This window comes from Podarcis cretensis, assembly GCF_951804945.1.
Source record: "Podarcis cretensis genome assembly, chromosome: 3".
NCBI lineage: Eukaryota > Metazoa > Chordata > Lepidosauria > Squamata > Lacertidae > Podarcis > Podarcis cretensis.
The window spans coordinates 49,683,163-49,702,047 of NC_137172.1; the positions used below are offsets into that span (position 1 = coordinate 49,683,163).

General features: G+C 46.4%; 1 protein-coding gene across 2 annotated transcripts; it reads left to right on the plus strand.

The window, feature by feature from the left end:
• Positions 1-195: 195 nt before the first annotated feature.
• URB2 (URB2 ribosome biogenesis homolog) lies at positions 196-18,347 on the plus strand. 2 transcript variants are annotated; one of them, XM_079971055.1, is made up of 10 exons: positions 196-297; positions 1,322-1,458; positions 2,777-2,953; positions 4,589-7,952; positions 8,976-9,136; positions 10,233-10,343; positions 11,714-11,950; positions 12,442-12,532; positions 13,295-13,434; positions 17,176-18,347. In XM_079971055.1, the coding sequence occupies exons 2-10, from the start codon at positions 1,333-1,335 to the stop codon at positions 17,371-17,373; spliced, it is 4,605 nt and encodes a 1,534-aa protein (XP_079827181.1). In that variant the 5' UTR covers positions 196-297; positions 1,322-1,332; the 3' UTR covers positions 17,374-18,347. The 2 variants fall into 2 exon arrangements, with proteins under 2 accessions (XP_079827181.1, XP_079827180.1); XM_079971054.1 differs by lacking the exon at positions 196-297 and adding an exon at positions 320-439.
• The last annotated feature ends 538 nt before the right edge of the window (positions 18,348-18,885 follow it).

An 18,885-nucleotide genomic window follows, 5' to 3' on the forward strand; every position in this document is an offset into this window, starting at 1 on the left:
CTGGGTCTTCCGCCAAGGAGGCTGCCTTGGGCGTCCCGGGCCGCTAGCGCTGGGGTTGCTCCTGTTATTGCCGCCGCTGCTCCTGCTGCTGCCGCCGCGGCTCGAAGGAGCCGCTCCATGACTGACGGCACTGACACAGAGAAGGAGGAGAGCGGGGCCGGGGGAGGAAGGCGAACGCGCAGGCGCGGCCTGCCAGCCAATGGGGAGGCTGGCCCTGTCGGCGCTCGGCTAGTTACGCCTGCGGAGCTCTTTTCGCTCTCGCTCTCTGGCTCCTGCAACTCGCTGGTTCGGGGAAAGGTGACGCCGAAGGAGGAGGAGTGTGTGGGGGGGAGTCTGAGGATGTGCCGGAAGAAGCAGCACGTGCGCGGCGGGACCGGGAGAGGGGGCGGGGCCAGGGCGAGAGCGTGGTGTTGCGCTTGAGGAGCGTCGCCATCGGCGCGTAAGTCCGGGGTGAGGGGGAGTTTTTCGTCCGCGTGGTGTTTTTCGGCGCAAGATGCGCGTCTGAGCGAACCGGAACGAGAGGGCGCGATCCTCTGCGTGCGTTGTTGCTGTGGCTGTTTAAATAAGCAATTCTCATTGAGTTGAGTTTAGTGAGACACTTTTTTTTGCTGCTACTGCTACTCTTATTTTTAAAAGGAGAAGTTGGGGGCAAGCGAAGAGAGGAGGTACAGACCAGATCGCAAGTGAAATATCTTTCATATACCGAGACTATACTGAATGGGCTTCACTGTTAAGAAAGCGTGCGACCTTAATAGCACGTGTGACACTTGGTTGTGAGGGATCTGTGTCAAAGTATTTAGGATCTTTTTTTTAACGAGAGGTGCCAAATTTTCAAGTTTCCCTGGAAGTCCTGTCATTGCCTGCATAAAAGATTTTTCATACGCTACGGGCAGGATGTGGTTACTTGGTGGTGAGGGCTGGATCTGTATTGAAGTCCGGATGTCAATGGTGACCCTTTTGTAGTTGCTCCTTGAGAACCATAAGCAACCCATAACCTGTTCGGAGTGTTGCTTCTGTGATCCTGGGGAATGAAAGGCAATCTTGCTAGCAGTTGCTATGTTTGGGGAAGATGTTGCGGTTAGTGACATCTAAGCGAGGCCACCTAAGTGAGGGCTGCAACGTGAAATAGGAACTTCCTGGTTCACAGCTCACACTCTTAACCCTACGTTAGCTCTTTCTTCATTGATGGCACAAACCAGAATGGATACAGAGAACCTGTGTTAAGGAAGTGCACTTGCATAAAATAATAAATTGTGAACTAGTAGCGCAGTTAATGCATACTTCAAGTGTTCCTTCTCAAAATCTTTTTATTTTATTTTAGATACTATCTTCATGGCTGCCATTTACTCTGGCATTCACCTGAAGCTAAAAAGTGCAAAGACATCATGGGAGGACAAACTCAAGTTGGCTCAGTTTGCATGGATTTCTCATCAGTGCTTTCTTCCAAACAAAGAACAAGTAATGTGTTTTCATAAATGTACCCCCCCACACACACACAAAAATGATGTTCAAATTAATTTTGTATATAGAATGCCTTTGTTCAACACAGATAATGTTATTCAAGCCATTTTTTCATATCTAGCTAATACCCATCTCTAACTGGAAGTGGCAGGGAATACTTTGGTATTTCATTTTGTTCAATTTTTCATAAAAGGCTGCTGTTGTTGTTATTTGTTTATTTATTACCTTTACCCTATGCAGGTGGTGCTGTGGGTTGAAACCACAGAGCCTAGGACTTGCCGATCAGAACGTCGGCGGTTCGAATCCCTGCGACAGGGTGAGCTCCTGTTGCTCGGTCCCAGCTCCTGCCAACCTAGCAGTTTGAAAACACGTCAAAGTGCAAGTAGATAAATAGGCAAGGTAAACGGCGTTTCCGTGTGCTCCTCTGGTTCGCCAGAAGCGGCTTAGTCATGCCGGCCACATGACCCGGAAGCTGTACGCCGGCTCCCTCGGCCAAAAAAGCGAGATGAGCGCCACAACCCCAGAGTCTGCCACAACTGGACCTAATGGTCAGGGGTCCCTTTACTTTCACCCTAAGGTTCAGGGCAGGTTAGAACATTAAAAACAGTTTAAACAGCTTACAATCATACAAATAAGATTTATTACAAGAATGCCATCTTTGGTACATTACTGTAAATATGTTTATTCTCTCAAGGAAATCTGGGTTTCAGTAAATATTTAACACCTAGTTTTTCTAGCAACTGTACTGTCTTGCCTTTCCAAATAATGTTACTTACACGTCACGATGGGGGTACATTCTACATTAGAATTTCCAGAGTATTAGCACACCTTGATTGCTATTTTATTTCCTAAAAGCCCCAGTCTAGGCATCCTTCTGATCTCAGTGGGAGAGTTAAGCTCGTGCTCAATTCTCTTGCACTGAAACCAGTGGGACTTGAAAAGAACTTTATTGCTCCTGAATAGTGCTTTGAGACATCAAAATCCTTGAACCCTCAGAGTTTATACCATGAGTCATTGCGCAAGCAGAAGTTGCTGCTCAGTCATTGCTGACAGGACTTGTTAAGTGAATCCTGCCCATAGTTCTGGAGCATATGCAGAATTCCAGCTGAACTTGAACTTCTTGTTAGCACTCTTGGAATCTTCCATGAAACTCCAGAGTAGCTTACACATGGTTTCTAGGCATTTTTTCTCATCTGGACAGTGCATTATGTGTCTTCACGCTCCTTCTTTCCTCCCTCCCTCCACCTCCACCCCCTTTATCTTTAAAAGATGTAGAATGGCTATTATTAGTGTATAAATATATTTGTGAACACAGGTCTTGCTGGATTGGGTGTGCCATACCCTGGTTTCCTGTTCCAACAAGAAACTTGAATTGCCCAATGATATTGTTGAGAAGCTTTGGACGTACCTGGACAACATCCTTCATAGCAGGAAGCTGCAGAGTCTCTTCAAGAATGGAAAGACAATCACCCTACGTTTTTCAATTGCACAGGTAACTTGATGTGTAGATATGTTCAGGACAGTATGACCCTGTTTATCAGTGGGTAGTGTATAGTCCACGCTGGGCTTTTCTGACTGTCCCACCTCTTCCATCATAAGTTCCTCTCTAATTTTCTCTGGTAACCTCCACTAACTGTTGGCAGCTGTTGCTCACCCTGACTGCCGTATTCCTCTAATATTGCAAATGTGCCTACTGCCATATTTATATGTATTGGCTCCAGCTTGTATGTATATATAATCCTCACGTGCGTGCGAGAAACTTGGTGTGGCTTCCAGTGAGGTCACAACTGCTTTGTTCCTCCCTGCTCTTTTTAAATCCTGTTTTGTGACAGGGCTTAGGACTTGCCGATCAGAAGGTTGGCGGTTCAAATTCCCGCGACGGGGTGAGCTCCCGTTGCTCGGTCCCTGCTCCTGCCAACCTAGCAGTTTGAAAGCACGTCAAAGTGCAAGTAGATAGGTACTGCTCCAACGGGAAGGTAAACGGCGTTTCCATGCGCTGCTCTGGTTCGCCAGAAGCAGCTTAGTCATGCTGGCCACATGACACGACACGGAAGCTGTATGCTGGCTCCCTCGGCCAAGAAAGCGAGATGAGCGCTGCAACCTCAGAGTCGGTCACGACTGGACCTAATGGTCAGGGGTCCCTTTACCTTTAAGACAAGGTTTGACCTAGCATGTTGTCTCTCCTTATGAACCACAAGCTGTAGCCCAAGATTCAACCTTACCTTGATGTGTAAACAAGGCCATCTTGTGTATATTTATTCAGAAGCAAATCCCACTGAATACATTGGGATTTAACTCCCAGTACAACAGGGTTTAACTCCCAATAACTGGTTTTATGATTATAACTGTATAACAGATAGTTTTAGACTGTAGCCCTAACTTATCTTTGGAGTAAGCCCCAGGGAAGTCAATAGGACTAGCTACTGACTAGGTTAGCACTGTGCTGTCAGTCTTTTATTGCCCAAAAAATTCTGCAATCATTCAGGAAAATTAGCTCTGTAATTTTTTGAGAACATACTGCTTTGAACAATTTAGAACAATCATATTTAGGGCATTAAAATATAGAACGTTTATAAGAACAAAATATTTTCTGGTCACTTTTGAAGAACCTAATCTAAAAGGTCACTGAAACAGGATATGCTGCAGAACAGCCTAGATGATGTTTAGAAAAGAGAATTTTTTCATTCTGCAGAAGCACAATGCAGCTTTTAGAGCCAGTGTCACATATGACTTTTAGAAAGACTGCATACTATGGTATCCCCCTCACCCACATGTTAGGGGTCTTTAGTTTGGCTGTCAGCAGGTCCTGACCCCTCTTTCATCAGGATCTAAGCTCTAGACTTACAAGGAGCCTCAGTGGATTATTTGTCTTAGGGACAACAATATTTTTGTTGGAAGGGAGAACAATACCGATGGCAGAGAGAAAGAGGCAAAGAATAATAATAGGTGATTTATTACATGATACATAAGCTGCAGTAAATACCTGTAACTCTAACCAAACATCATGTAAGAAGACACTAGATGGAGAGCTTCTGACCTTAAGCTCCCCTAGTTATTGACCATTAGAGTATCATTTCCATGTAGAAGATTGACCGTGAATTGTCTTTGCTTTCTGTTTAATCTCCAGGTCATGAATGAAAAGCTTTCCACCTCTTATGCCCAAAAAACCTTGAAGGACGTTGGCACTGTGCTAAGTTGCTGTAGAGGCATCCTGTCTGTGCCCCCTCTCTCGATAGTTTACACTGCAAAATTTGAGCTTCTGGTGGACCTTCTGAGCAAGTTGTCCTGTCTGGCATGTTGGCAGTTGTCATCGGAAGAGGCTGTGTCACCCCAGTTGCTCGAAGTCCTCCAGCTGACCTTCCAGCGGTACCTCCTGATTCAGAGGCAGCAGGCCAATGCGAACCGCGTATTTGGGCAAGTGACTAAGCAGCTGCTTCAGCCGTGCCTGCTCCTGAGGCATTTGCTCACTAGCGGGGCATGGACGCAGGCGGAAGATGGCCATCTGCGTCAGCATCAGAGCAAGGAGATCCGGAACAGCATAGAAGCCCTGCTGGTGGCTGGTATTTTCCGGCCAGAACTCTTGGCGTCTTACAGTGAAGAGTTGCTGCCAGAGAAGGAGCCTCACGCCGTAAGAAAAGGGGCTTTGAAACATCTCCTGCTGCCGGCCAGCACAATCCAGGCTAGATTAGAAGATGCTAGTTTTTGTCCTCCGGCTCTTCATGGGAAAGTGGTAGCAAACTCTGTGCCTCTCCTCTTTAAGCTGTTCCTAGAATCCTACAGTAAGGCTGAAAACCACCTTGTCTGCTTCCACATGCTCACCAGGCTTTATCGCTGTCTAAGGATTTCCAGGCTTCAAGAGGATCTTTGGAACAGCCAGTTTTCTCCGTCAGAATGGACCTCGGAGCTCCTGGCCATGGAGCAGCTTTTGAACTCGGTGCTGAGCAACGGCATCTATAACGTTGCCGCGGATAGGATTCGGCACAAGGAAGTGCAGTTTCACTTTTACCGCCAGCTGGCACAGATTCTGGTGAGTCATTCCCAGCCTGCCATCCCTGCCTGGTTCAGGTGTCTCAAGGCCTTGATCTCCTTAAATCATTTGATTGTGGAGCCTGATTTGGACGACTTGGTGGCCTCTGCTTGGATTGATGCAGAGGTCTCTGAGCTGCGTACAAAAAAGGCTCAGGAGACACTCGTTGCGACTCTCTTCCACACTTACGCCAAGCTGCGCCAGTTCCAAAAGCTCTTTGAAGAGGTTCTGTCCGTCATCTGCCGTCCTGCTGCAGAGGAGCTGAGGCTCCCGGTTCTTCCTGCAGGCATCCGGGCCAAGCTCTGCGAGTGCCTCCTCGATCTGCCACCCAATCAGATCCTGGACATTGTGGCACTCATACTGGAGAAGTGCCAGACTTTCCTTATACCTGATGTCAGAGGAGACTCTGACGTGGCCTCGAAGCTCCAGTCCATGAGCTCATTGCTGCACTCTGTTCTGTTCCATATGAGGAGCTTAGATGATTCCACCCCGTTGCCTGTTGTGCGTCGGACTCAGAATCTGATGGAGACGATGCAGAGGGAGGTGATCCGAGCTTTGTTTGACCTGCTGACAGATTGCCAGGCAGAAGAAACGGAGCTGGAGCTTTGGGTAGAGAAAGTTGGTGGCTCTGCTCTCCTCTTTGCTTGCACTTGGGGAGCGGTCAATACCCTTTTCAGTTTAAATTGCCCAAAGTATGCCTCCCCGGCAGGCAAAACAACCTTGGCTCTTACTGATTCCACCGTAAGCAACTGGGACTTCTCGGCTGTCCTCCCTGGTTTGGATACGCAGTGCTGGGAGAAGATCACAAAGCTCTTAAGCTGTTCCTGCTCAGGGAGCAGATACTGTACAGAATGGCTGGTGCTTCAGAAAATGAAGATGATGCTGATGCAATCCAGCTCTCAGACAGAGGCATCCCACCAGGCTTTGCAGTGTGCTGGAGCTTTCATTCTTCAGTCTGGAAGATGTTGCACAAATGGAGACGAGTCAGAGCCCTGGGATGGCAATGCAGGCGCAATAACTAGCCTCACTTACCCTACCGCTCATTGGCACCTCGTAGTCTCCAACCTTCCCATCCTGGCCCCCTATCTATCCATGAGTGATACATGGTACGTTGCAGGTGTGCTCCTGAAAACACTGTTGGCGAACCAGACACAGGCAGCCCCTGATGGTGACGGCAGCTCCTTAATCACCGTTGGAAAGGTGTCTACAGATTTGCTGCATAGTCCTCTTCTTCCAGAGCTGCGGGCAATACACTCCTCTTTCCTAAGCCACATAGTCCAGCACTGTGCGAGCATCGTTGCCAACCAGTCTCTTCAACAACTGTCTGCAGAAGATGTGCCATGGTGTGAGTTTGACCCTTCTGGTCGCGGTGCCAGCACAGGGCCTAGCAGCGAACCTTCCATGTGCTGGACAGCAATGGAGAAAGCTGCTCAGGTTATACTATCATCAGCAAAGGGGAGGGATTATGTGACCTTGGAAGAAGAGCACCTCAGTAGGCTTTTGGGTTTGCTGGATATAATTTCGGCGTTGAATCTGGACAGCCTCTTTCCTCTGGGCCACACGCGGTGCTTCCTTTTGCTGTTATCTTTGGCTGCCAACACCAAGGCAAGCGTTGCTTGCAGCGAGGCCTTGTCTCTGAAGTTCAGGACAACCTGCTACCGTCTCCTGGCCTGCCTGCAGACGGGCAGGAACGCAAATTCCTCCTTCAAGGTCCTGCATGCCAGCGATGTTCTCGAAGCCGCCCTCTCCTCTGCATTTGCAGCATGCAAGACTTCGGCCGGCGTTTCAGCAGCTGCTCCGTGGGATGAATTTCTGTGTGGGATCCAGGTCTTTTTGGAGCACTACCTTCAGTTCACTCTCGAGAGGCGGCAAAGTGTGAAGCTGAACCTGGAAAAGTTCATGTCGTTCCTAGCCACTTGCAAGCCGTGTGCAGCCAGCAGCGAACATGCTGAGAGTTGGAGCCCTGCTGCTGACCAGCTCCTCTTGGTGGCAGTAACAGCACAGTGTCAAGTTCTAACTTTGCACCTCCAGCACCTCCAGCAGCAGGGGAACCATCAGGCTTCAGGAACACTGCCTGTTTTGCTGGAACAGGCAGTGCTGCAGACAGGAGCAACCATCCAGTTCTGCCTTAAAAATCACACAAAAGGCCAGCCGTTGCCTTTGGTGTTCCTGCCGTGCATTACTACCCTTCTGAAAGCAGATTCTTTCCTCGCGCAGTCGGTGATGGGGGAGAACGCACAAAAAAGCCCCGCGCAGCCGAGCAAATGCCAGCAGCTGTCTCACCGTGAATTGTACCAACGTTTCTACATTCAGCTCTTGAGAGAACTTGACTTGGCTGGCGGCAACGTCCAGTTCCTTCGCTCCGCGCTGCAGTTCCTAACTGCCTTCTGTTCCATGCCGGAACTGTATCCTGCACAAGCAACTTCCATTGCTGCATTTCACTCCATCGGAAAACTACTTGCAGGTGACAACTGGTTATCCCTCTCTCAACCCTTTGTTACAAATGGAAGCCTTAAGGGAGTCTGTGAGTTACAATGTTGGTACAGACATCCAGCTTGGGGATGGGGAACCTTGAGCCTTCCAAAAGTAGATGGACTACAGTTCCCCTCAGCTCCAGCCACGGTGGCTTACAGTCAGTAATGATGGGAGTCGGAGTCCAGCAGCATCGAAGGGCCACAGGCTCCCTACCTGGCTGATAGCTGCTGCTTAATAGCACAGCCTTACTTGCTGTTGTGCATTGTACCACCCACCCTGTCCTATTATAGCCACTTCACTCTGCAAGATCCCATCTCTTTGTTGTACTAGGCAAGGAAAATCATGATGATGTTCCCTTAGAGAGTTCAGAATCAAGGTCATGTGACAGGAGAAGGCCGGGCCACCCGTTCTTCTCCCTAGCCTCAGGCTTTTGAAAGGAATAGGCATCCTACCCACATAAGAAGCACTTATTCTCTTTGATAGAAGCTTGTGGTGATGAAAGAAACAAAGAAAAGGCTAAGGAGCAAACCCTACACAAATAGTGGAGTCCCTAAGATGGTTGGATGGCGCCTTGTACTGCTCCTTCCAGTAGCTCCTGCAACCAAGCTGGTGCCAAATGTATTGCTCTGCTTTCCTTTGGACCATATCAGTGAGGCTGAGGGGAGTCTTGCCATCTGAGCAGCCCAGGATCTCCATATACACTGCCCAGGCTTGCGTCCCAGAGAGATCATTTTGGTGCTGCTAATGTAGCAAAAACAATGCAGGAGGCAGCAGTTACGGGTCTCTGCAGCCACAGCAGGTACAGTGATTCTCCAGCAGTTTCATTTCACCCTCAGAGAGGCACTCCATTGTCTCTCAAGACAGATGGGTGCCAAGAACTTCAGCAGAAGTTCAGAAAAGCATTACAATTCATGCAAACCCATTTTGTGAATTGTTCTTAAAATGATTCAGAACCCAGCAGCCTCCAGCGGGCCTGGAGTTTGGATGATAGCGTTGTCTTTCATTATTGCAGGTCCTGGAGTCACCGTCCAAGTGATTCGAGATCTGGAAGTGCAGCTGACAGAATTGATGGCCCAGCTGGTGGAGAATTGTACTCCTGACGACTTTTGTGCCATGTTGAGGGTGGTGCTTGAGGGATTAGATGTTCGCAATATTTGGAAACAAAATCATGAAGTAGGGGGAAATGATTTACTTATCTTTTAAACTTCTCATATGCATCATAACTGTTTGTTGCCCATCCTACTCCTTGCTATGACATTACATAGCAACCATATGACAGCAAGCACTTTTTTTACTACTCTTATGTGGAAAGGAGGTATCAGAATGTGTAGCATTGAAACTGACATGTTTGGGCATCTTGGGCTGGCTTCTACAGAATCAAACTATTTAATCTCAGGATGAGGAACAGCCTCTGGTCTTACAGATATTGTTGCTCTCCTCTAACTTCCCTTGGTATTGGGGATGATAGCAATTGTAGTTCATAAACATCTGGCGGGCCAATTTCTGATTTAACCGATGTTGCCTATTCTGTGTGGCGCTGGCTCTCCCAAGATCTCAGGTTGAGATCTTTCCTCAGATCTACTGCCTGATGTTTGCTTTCTCTGGAGATGCTGGAAATTGAAGCTGGGACCTGCTGAGGACGACACGTATGTTCTGCCCATTGAGTTACGGCCCTTTCCCAAAAGTGCTTTAGCCTTTCATTTGTAAATACTGTAAATGGGGAATTGGACCTCTAGTGCAGATTCTACTCTGTTTACGTGCTAATATCTCAACTCTTGAAATGCTTGTCCTTGCATTACTAAAACCACATGCACAAGAAAAGTATTGGCAGAGTTGGGGGTAACCTGTGGGGGTTGCAGAAATAAACATATATTTAGGGAAAGGAATAATGTCCTAAAAGAGCCCAGTAAGGACAGTGTTCAGTGGCCACAGAAGGAAAAGCCTGAAAACCAGTGTGTCTGTGTGGAGAAAGATAGGGGGAAATGGAAATGGAAAAAGGAGGTCTGAGGAAGAGACACAAGTGTGTCTGTGTGGAGAAAGATAGGGGGAAATGGAAATGGAAAAAGGAGGTCTGAGGAAGAGACACATTAAAAAATATTTTACATGTCTAGAAAAAAATGTATAACGCAGACTCTGAACTCTTATTTTGATGGATTTAAATTTTATTCATTTCCATGGAACTGTGATTATACCTAACTTTCCCGGGGTTGCACCCTTTCACCTTCACGTCTCCTGTTTGAAATGCAATGTTTGTTTTTATTTTGTGCAGGAAGCATTGTCGGCTGTTACTCTAGTCAAAGTGCTGCTTGGCTGCCCTTTAAGCAGAGAGAAAGAGAAAGCGTTCTGGTTTTCCAGTCCCCGGATAATCACTGCTTTAGTTGTGAGTATCTTTGCAGCCAGAACTGTGGCGCTTCGGAGCCTATCTGTGCTACTGACACTAATGCACTCCCCACATGCCTTTTATTCCCAAGGAGTGTGTGGTGGGGAGCTGGTGTTGTTGATCGGACTCCAACTCCCATCATTGGCCAAGCTGGCTGGGGCTGATGGGAGCCGGAGTTCGGCAGTGTCTGGAGCGCAACAGGTTCCCCACCCCAACATGTACATGAGTAGATGGAAAGTGAGGAGCTACACTTGTTGGGGCCATGCCCTTTCCAAGCTTTAGTTTTGCAACATGGCTAGGATTTCTACTCTTCTGCATGGGAGTGATAGCACTCCACCTCCAAAGAATCATAAAGGGAGGGGGGAATTGTTTCTCCAAATGGGGAATGGATGAGTGTTCCAGACCTAGGGCTACACAGTGGGAGAATATGAAGCCGCTCCGGACATTGGAGTGTGTTAAAGTAGCACTAAGGGGACGTTCTGTCAGCTCAATGATTTCTCCTAGTGCAAAGGAATCTTCATCCCCTCTCCCCACACAACTCTCCCACTCAACCCTCAAGAGCATAGCAGATTTGGGCACAGGGTAGGATACGTGTCAAGGGAGGAGGAGAGGGGGGGAATTATATTGTGTATGCAATGAATATATATATGAATTGATGAAGCAGTTGCAATTGCAGCAGAAAATAGTAACCCTCCTCCTTTTCACTTAAAAAAATAAAAAATCAAATGGTTCAAGTGCCCCAGAACTAAGATACCATAACAGGGGAGTGCATAGCCATCAGTAACATAAACCAAAAATGGAAAAAGTTAAGTATTTACAAAGTGGTACAGAGGGGAGGGGAATTGTTGGCCGCATCAGAGTTGTTCAATAGGTTCCTGTGATGCAGGTACAAATAGAAGTTGCAGGAGCGATGAAATGTCCCTTCGGGGGAAACATCATCTTTCCGAATTTCAGAATATCACTCATCCAGCGCTAGGGAGATGTAGTATCCCAGCAGGTGATGTGCAGCCTTGAGACGTTTGGTGTGTGTGCGTGTGCATGTGCAGAAAACAGAGTTACCTCTATTGAGCTAGAAAGAAATGGTAGCACAGAAGGGCCGTCGATTTCTGCCTATATTGCTTGGTACGTCCTTCTGCCATAAACGTACATAAACTTTTACAAAGCCAGATTTCGGGTGTCTTGGATACAGAACTATGGATCTGCATTCACGTACCAGTGTTACTCCTGTTGGAGAAAACCACGTGTGCCTCCGGAAGCTCTGCTTCATTGTTTGATGGCAGCAGAAGCTTGCCAGGAAAGGACACGTTAGAGAAACCGGGGCACACATCCTTTCCTACAGCTGCTGCTTCTTTCCTTCCTTTTTGACTCAGATGCAAATGAAAGAGGCAAGATCTCAAGATCCAAAGCACATACCCATCCTCGTCGTACCTATACTGGAGGCAGTGGCAGCCCTTCTAAGGCAAGGAGAAGGGGTTCTCTCCAACCCACATCATGTCACCCTGGTGTTCAATATTCTTCTGACTGTCCCTCTCGACCAAAGGGAGTATGGGAGCATCTTCCTGGGAATTCACGAGGTTCTCTTTTCCATCCTGCAGTGTCATCCTAAGGTAACGAAGGGGGCAGAGTTCGTATGTTGATTTTGATGTGTTTTTATCCTTTTTCCTAAGGTCTAGAAGTTGCCGGGCAACAACTCCCATCATTATGATTTTATTTATTAATTCCATTTCTAGCCCCCCTTTTCCCATAAGGAGATCAAAGTGGCATGCATAGCATTCACCCCCATTTTATCCTCGCAACCACCTACGAGGTAGCTTCGCCTAAGAGAGTGTGATTAGTCCCAGGTCACCCCTTGAGCTTTGTGACCGGCTTGTGTATTGAGAAGGACAGATGGAGGGATGTTGCATCCAAAACTGGATTGTGAGTTTTAGGCCCCATTAAATATTTTTATGGTTGATTTTCTAGTAGCTTGCCACCCGCCCTGTGATCATATTGCGATGGAAGGGTGGGAGATAAATTTAGCAAATAAATCTGTTTTGAAGTTAAAACACGGATTGCCTTTTGTTCCAGTGCTTCAGTGTTGTATTTAACTGGTTTGCAGGTGATGCTCAAAGCAGCTCCATCTTTCTTGAACAGTTTCCATAGGCTGGTTATTTCAGTTATGCACGAGGGGAAACAGAAAGGAGACAAAGGTCTGGTATTTTATTTGTATCCCATTCTATTCCTATTCTGTGATCCTGTCCTGTGTGTAAAATGCTTTTGCATAGTGGAGCCAGCTACATCTTGCAAGATTTGAAGTTTAGCAGCACAAACTGGAAAATGTTTATTCCAAAATATGTCTCATTTTTGCTCAGTAGGGCTTACATCCTAAAAGTGTGCATCCTAAATTAACTAGTGTCATGCAGTGGCTTTGTGTGATAGTGCTTATTTATGGAAAGGTGAATGATATTCGGTAGTGGGTGGAGGCAGTGATCACACCAAGAACCAGTAAGACCTCACTCCTTGGGGTAGAAGCCTATCCCAATGACCACAACATAGAGAGAAGGGATGGTACATCAACCTTTGTCTCTGGTCTCCCAATGGCTTCTCCTGATTGGTTAATCACCTTCCATTGGAAGAAAGCTTGCCTGCCCCTGGTGTATGGGACCATAGCCGAAGTCCTTCCATGAACATGCAAGGTCATGTTTCTTTCTATTCTCCTTCACAGCACTAAAATTTGCCCTGCACACGTCAGGAGGGAGTTCCTGTTACACAGTCTCATTGTTTTCATATGCATACTTTCTATTCAGCCCCTTATTTCCCTCATTTTGTTAACAGTTTATTACAGGCTACAGAAACGGTTGTGTTTGGTTGATTTTTGATTTGTTCCCGTATTTCACAGGGGGGGTGGGTTGGTGGGAGAATCATTAAAGGATTAAAAAATAAAACTCTGACTTTAAACTTTGCTTTCCAAGGGATCACAGATGAATTTGAAGTTATACTGAAGTGTGCCCACTTGGTGGAGCGGATGTATACTTACATTGCTGCAAAAACAGAAGAATTTACTGTGTTATCTTCCTTCATTGTGGCCCAGTATGTAATTGAACTGCAGAAGGTAATAATCAGCTATTTACTATTTATTTGTAAGAATGGAAAAGAGAAGAGTATAATGATTATGTTCCTTATGCATCAAACATCATAAATAGATTGCAAAAAGATTCTGGAGCTTTAAGAGATGCTTGCAATTAAGGTAGGTTTTTATTAGAATTTGGAAACTAGCCACCAGCCATGACGGCTGCCTAGTACCACCGCTAATGGAGGTGGCCTATGCTCAGGGCTTGCCACCCTGAGAACAGGATGATGGGATAGATGGGCCTTTGGCCTGATCCATCAGGACCTTTTCTTATGTTCTTAAACCTCAGTTTAAAGTAGGGTTTCTGATTCCGGTTTGGAGGTGAACTATGGTGTGCACTCACCATAGTTTGACTGGTTCAGGAGCCTTGGCAAAGTGTGCTTACAGCAAACCCAGACAGTGCAGGGATGGGAATCGGGACCCTGCAAGGCTGAAGCCTGTTCCTGACATCGGAAGCTTTGTCTTTGTTGCTGATAGACTAGCTGTTTTTTGGGTCTGCTTCTCGGCAGGTGCTCTGTTGTCTTTCTTTCTCTGCCTTCACCCCCTCTCACTCACTCACTCACTCACTCACTCAATACAGTGGTGCCTCGCAAGACGAAAAGAATCCATTCCGCGAGTCTCTTCGTCTAGCGGTTTTTTCGTCTTGCGAAGCAAGCCCATTAGCGGATTAGCGCTATTAGCGGTTTAGCGGCTTTTAGCGGCTTAGCGGATAAGCGGCTTAGAAAAAGGGGGGAAAAGGGGGGGAAAAGTCGGAAAAACTCGCAAGACATTTTTGTCTTGCGAAGCAAGCCCATAGGGAAATTCGTCTTGCGAAGCACCTCCAAAATGGAAAACCCTTTCGTCTAGCCGGTTTTTCGTCTTGCGAGGCATTCGTCTTGCGGGGCACTACTGTACATACATACATACATACATACATACATACACTCACTCAATCAATACATACATACATACCCCGCCTATCTAGCTGGGTTTCCCCAGCCACTCTGAGCGACTGACAGCAGAATATTAAAAGCATGATAAAACATCAAACATTTAAAAACTTCCCTATACAGGGCTGCCTTCAGATGCCTTCTAAAAGTTGGATAGTTGTTTATTTCCTTGACGTCTGATGGGAAGGCGTTCCACGGGGCGGGCACCACTACCAAGAAGGCCCTCTGGCGGTTCCCTGTAACTTTGCTTCTCGCAGGGAGGGAACCGCCAGAAGGCCCTCGGAGCTGGACCATGGGGGGTGGAGACACTCCTTCAGTTATACTGGGCCAAGGCCATTTAGGGCTTTAAAGGTCAGCACCAACACTTTAAATTGTGCTTGGAAACGTACCAGGAGCCAGTGTAGGTTTTTCAGGACCGGTGTTATATGGTCACGGCAGCCACTCCCAGTCACCAGTCTAGCTGCTGCATTCTGGATTAGTTGTAGTTTCTGGGTCACCTTCAAAAGTAGAGCACATTGCAGTAGTCCAAGCTACTACAAAAATACCCCGTCCCCTTTAACATACAGTTCATTAACCAGGTGTTTCATCCCTAGTTGACATACTAATTTGAGCACCCATTTTTCCAGTTCAGGGAATAAGTGAAGGAGGATTCTGAATTTTGTGTGGAAGCAAGCTCTTCCCCCCAGTTCCCCCTCCCCCATGTATTTTTATTTAAAATATTTCTATACTGCTCTTATCAAATGTTGCCAGGATGGTCCACAGCAATGCAACAAAATTCTATTGAAAATACTATAATATACATCAGAATCCATGGAACACAATCCATGAATAGCACTTAGGCTCAGCATTCATAACCTGCTAGCACCTGGGTGAGCTGAAATGCCTTTCGCAACCATCGGAAGAAGATGGCACTTGCTTTATTCCAGACAGGAGTTAGTTCCGCAATTTGGGTGCCATAGTGGAAAATGCCGTCCCTCTGGGTTGCGTTGGGACAGACCTCAGCAAGTCGTGGTGCAACAAGGTGAGCGTAACTAAAAGTTCTTGGCATACAGGCAGGTCTCTGTTGGAAAAGGAGTTCCTTCAGATATCAAAGTCCCAAGGGCTCCATGCATCAACAGAAGGACCTTAGATCTGCCTCAGCAGCAAATTGGCAGCCCGTGCAGGTTCCCCCCCCCCCGCCCAAAAAAGCACGTCACATGCTCATCTTAGGTTGCCCTGCTCAGCAACCTCACCACTAGCCGCAGCTCCTGAAACAGTTTTAAGGGCAGCCCCCACCCCCACCCCCATGGAGCACATTGTAATCATTTATTCGATTTCTTTCTTGCCGTTTACCATAAAGTCCAAGGGCGGTGACAGCAATTTAAAATACAGTCTGCTCTGCGAATGTTTAGCATCAGCATGGCAGCATTCTGCAGTTTTTCCAGCTTTAGGGGGAGCTTTTTCAGGAGGATGTCGTACTTCAGGTGCAAAATAAAGGCCAGCTGTTGGCTGCTGGAACCCCATTAAACAGGTACATATAAAGATGAACGGTTTTTCTTGGTAATAATGATTCCCCAGTCATCTCGGATGATGCACGTTGGTCATTTTGTTCTTCGAAAGCAGCTTCCACTTCTGCAGCACTGCTGAAGCTGCATGAACTGTCACAGCGATTAGAAGTTCACTTCATTAGGAAAGAGTTTATTACTTGCCTGGGGAAGAGAAGGGAAGCCTGGATTTTAATGACAGCCTCTAGTTTAATTTCCATTATTCTAGGAGCTTAGTGCGACAGGTCTGGAAGCATGAAGCTAATTTGGGCTTTTGGCGCATGGAGGGAGGAAAGGAGAGGATCTCTCTGTGGCAGAAAATAGCACAATCTCCCCTTGGGGCTAGAAATCTTGGCAGCTAGATGCTTCCAGGGTGACATTTGAGTGCAGAGATTGTGCCAGTTGTGGGGAAGGCTGGAAGGGAACAGCCAGCGCTCAGGTGTGGAAGATTTTTATAGCCAGTTCTGATGACTGACAGGCTTAGAAGTGCTTAAGAGGATAATAGATAATGAGTGCATATCCTGCCTGAGGAGGTGACAGTGGAAGAAAAGTGTGTTTGTGTGTGTTTATGTGCATCATCACTTTCAGGGCTAGAAACGTCATAAAGCAAAGCTGGTTTAATGAAGTGAATGGTCTCTTCTGCATCTACTGTCTTCTCAAAAAGGACGGCCATGTTCTCAATTTTTGTTCTATTATTCGTTACATACTGATGAACTGCATGTTTTGGATTGTCTTGAATTTGAAGGATGATTTCAAAAACAATATACCACTGAGTGAAACCAACATCATGGCCTGCTCCTCATACCAGTCCTGGGCGATATATTGATATATCACCCAGGCCTATTGCTGAGGAGCTGCCCCAACTGGCTGTGCCTTCGCGGCTCACCTGGCCTGCTGCCACTGTAGTTCACAGCGCCACCTGTTGTCAGCTAAGCAAACTGCTACATGACAGCGGCCTTAGGGAAGTATATCATAGGAGAGGTACGTGCTAGGTTGCCCTGTAACAAAGTTGTCAGGGTGGCTTACAATGAGGAATAAAAGCAAATTTAAATTCAATGGCAAGAACACATGCAACAATAAAAGTGTACTACATTTTAGTGTTGAGATTTTTCAGTTTTTCAGCAGGTCTTACAAAATTTCAGGTTGTGTTTTTGTACATCAGGTAACCTGCTGGACAGATTAAATAAGCTACTGTATTGCCTCAGAGCTTTTACTTATGAGTGTTGTGTGTGTTTAAAACACGTTTTAATGAGTCATTGTGTTCCCTCTAGGTGACTTTGCATCCAGCTGTAAAGAAACATCTAACTGAGGGGATTTATCACATCCTAGATCTTTGTGTGGAGCGTGATATCAAGTTCTTAAATGCGTCCTTACCAGTGGGAGTGAGAGAAGTTTTCAAGGAACTGTATCACGATTATTCTCACTACCACAAAGCTCTAAAGCAAGGGGATGAAAAGTACACAGCATGAGCTACCTATTGTCTACCTGCTGCTTTGAAATCTCACAGAGGACTGTCTTTCAAGGTGTTGAGCACTTGCTGTTCTTAAGGTTCTAGAGGCTGTGTTCATCTGGACAGGTGCCCATAGCAACTTCTGCGTAGGTGACTGACAGATGTATGCTTTCTTAATGATTGCAAGCATGTTTAGAAGAAGAAATTGCTTACATGGTAAAGAGATGCTGGAGTCAGAACCTTCAAGAGACAATGCAGTCTTCTTTTGTTGTAGGCAATAGGTATTCATGTAGAACAACACGTGGAAATAAATCATGTTTTTGGTTTATATGTTTTTTATATTGAGACCAAGAAAACCACTCCCTGCATTGTGCTGTAATTGTGAGAGCTTGTTAATTAATTAATTAATTAATTAAATTAAGTAATTAATAAACCTAATAATTCTTTCTTTTTTAAAAAATTAAGAGTTGTGGCTCTTCATTACACTTGACACTGGTCTTAATATTTCTGAAGCTATATGCTGTCTATGTGCAATTCTGCCACTGGCCTGTAGTGAGCAGCAGCAGTTCTCTGATAAACAGGACTCTCAGACTAGTGTGCTACCCGGGGAGCATAGCTCTGTGGTGGCTGAACCTTCAGAAACTCCCAGGTAGGAAAGTCACCTTTCTTAGCTTTTCAGCATATCCCTCAGCATTCATGATTCATGATGTTTCTACACAGCTCCACAGTCTAACCATCTGTGCATACCAGAGATACTAATCTTCTTCATGCTTCCATATCTGATTATTCTTGGATAGGACATGAGTCAAGAACGCTTGGATTTAACAAAGGCTTGCCCTCTCCTTCAGCATTTGAGTCATCCCCTCAATGTATAAACAAATCAGAGAACTGACATGAGTCAGGAGGCTGCTGTCCCACCAGCATAACACACCCCAAGGGTTCAAGGAAAAAGGGCAGCTGAAGGAGAAATAAATATAGCTTTACACAGTGTAACATCTCAAGGCAGATATATTTGTTGTTGTTTAGTCGTTTAGTCGTGTCCAACTCTTCATGACCCCATGGACCAGAGCACGCCAGGCACTCCTGTCTTCCACTCCCTCCCGCAGTTTGGTCAAACTCATGCTGGTAGCTTCAAGAACACTGTCCAACCATCTCATCCTCTGTCATCCCCTTCTCCTTGTGCCCTCAATCTTCCCCAACATCAGGGTATTTTCCAGGGAGTCTTCTCTTCTCATGAGGTGGCCAAAGTATTGGAGCCTCAGCTTCAGGATCTGTCCTTCCAGTGAGCACTCAGGGCTGATTTCCTTAAGAATGGATACGTTTGATCTTCTTGCAGTCCATGGGACTCTCAAGAGTCTCCTCCAGCACCATAATTCAAAAGCATCAATTCTTTGACGATCAGCCTTCTTTATGCTCCAGCTCTCACTGCCTTGCCATGGCGATGGGGCTTGAATAACTCAGAGAAGCTATGAGCTATGCCATGCAGGGCCACCCAAGATGGACAGGTCATAGTGGAGAGTTTTGACCAAAC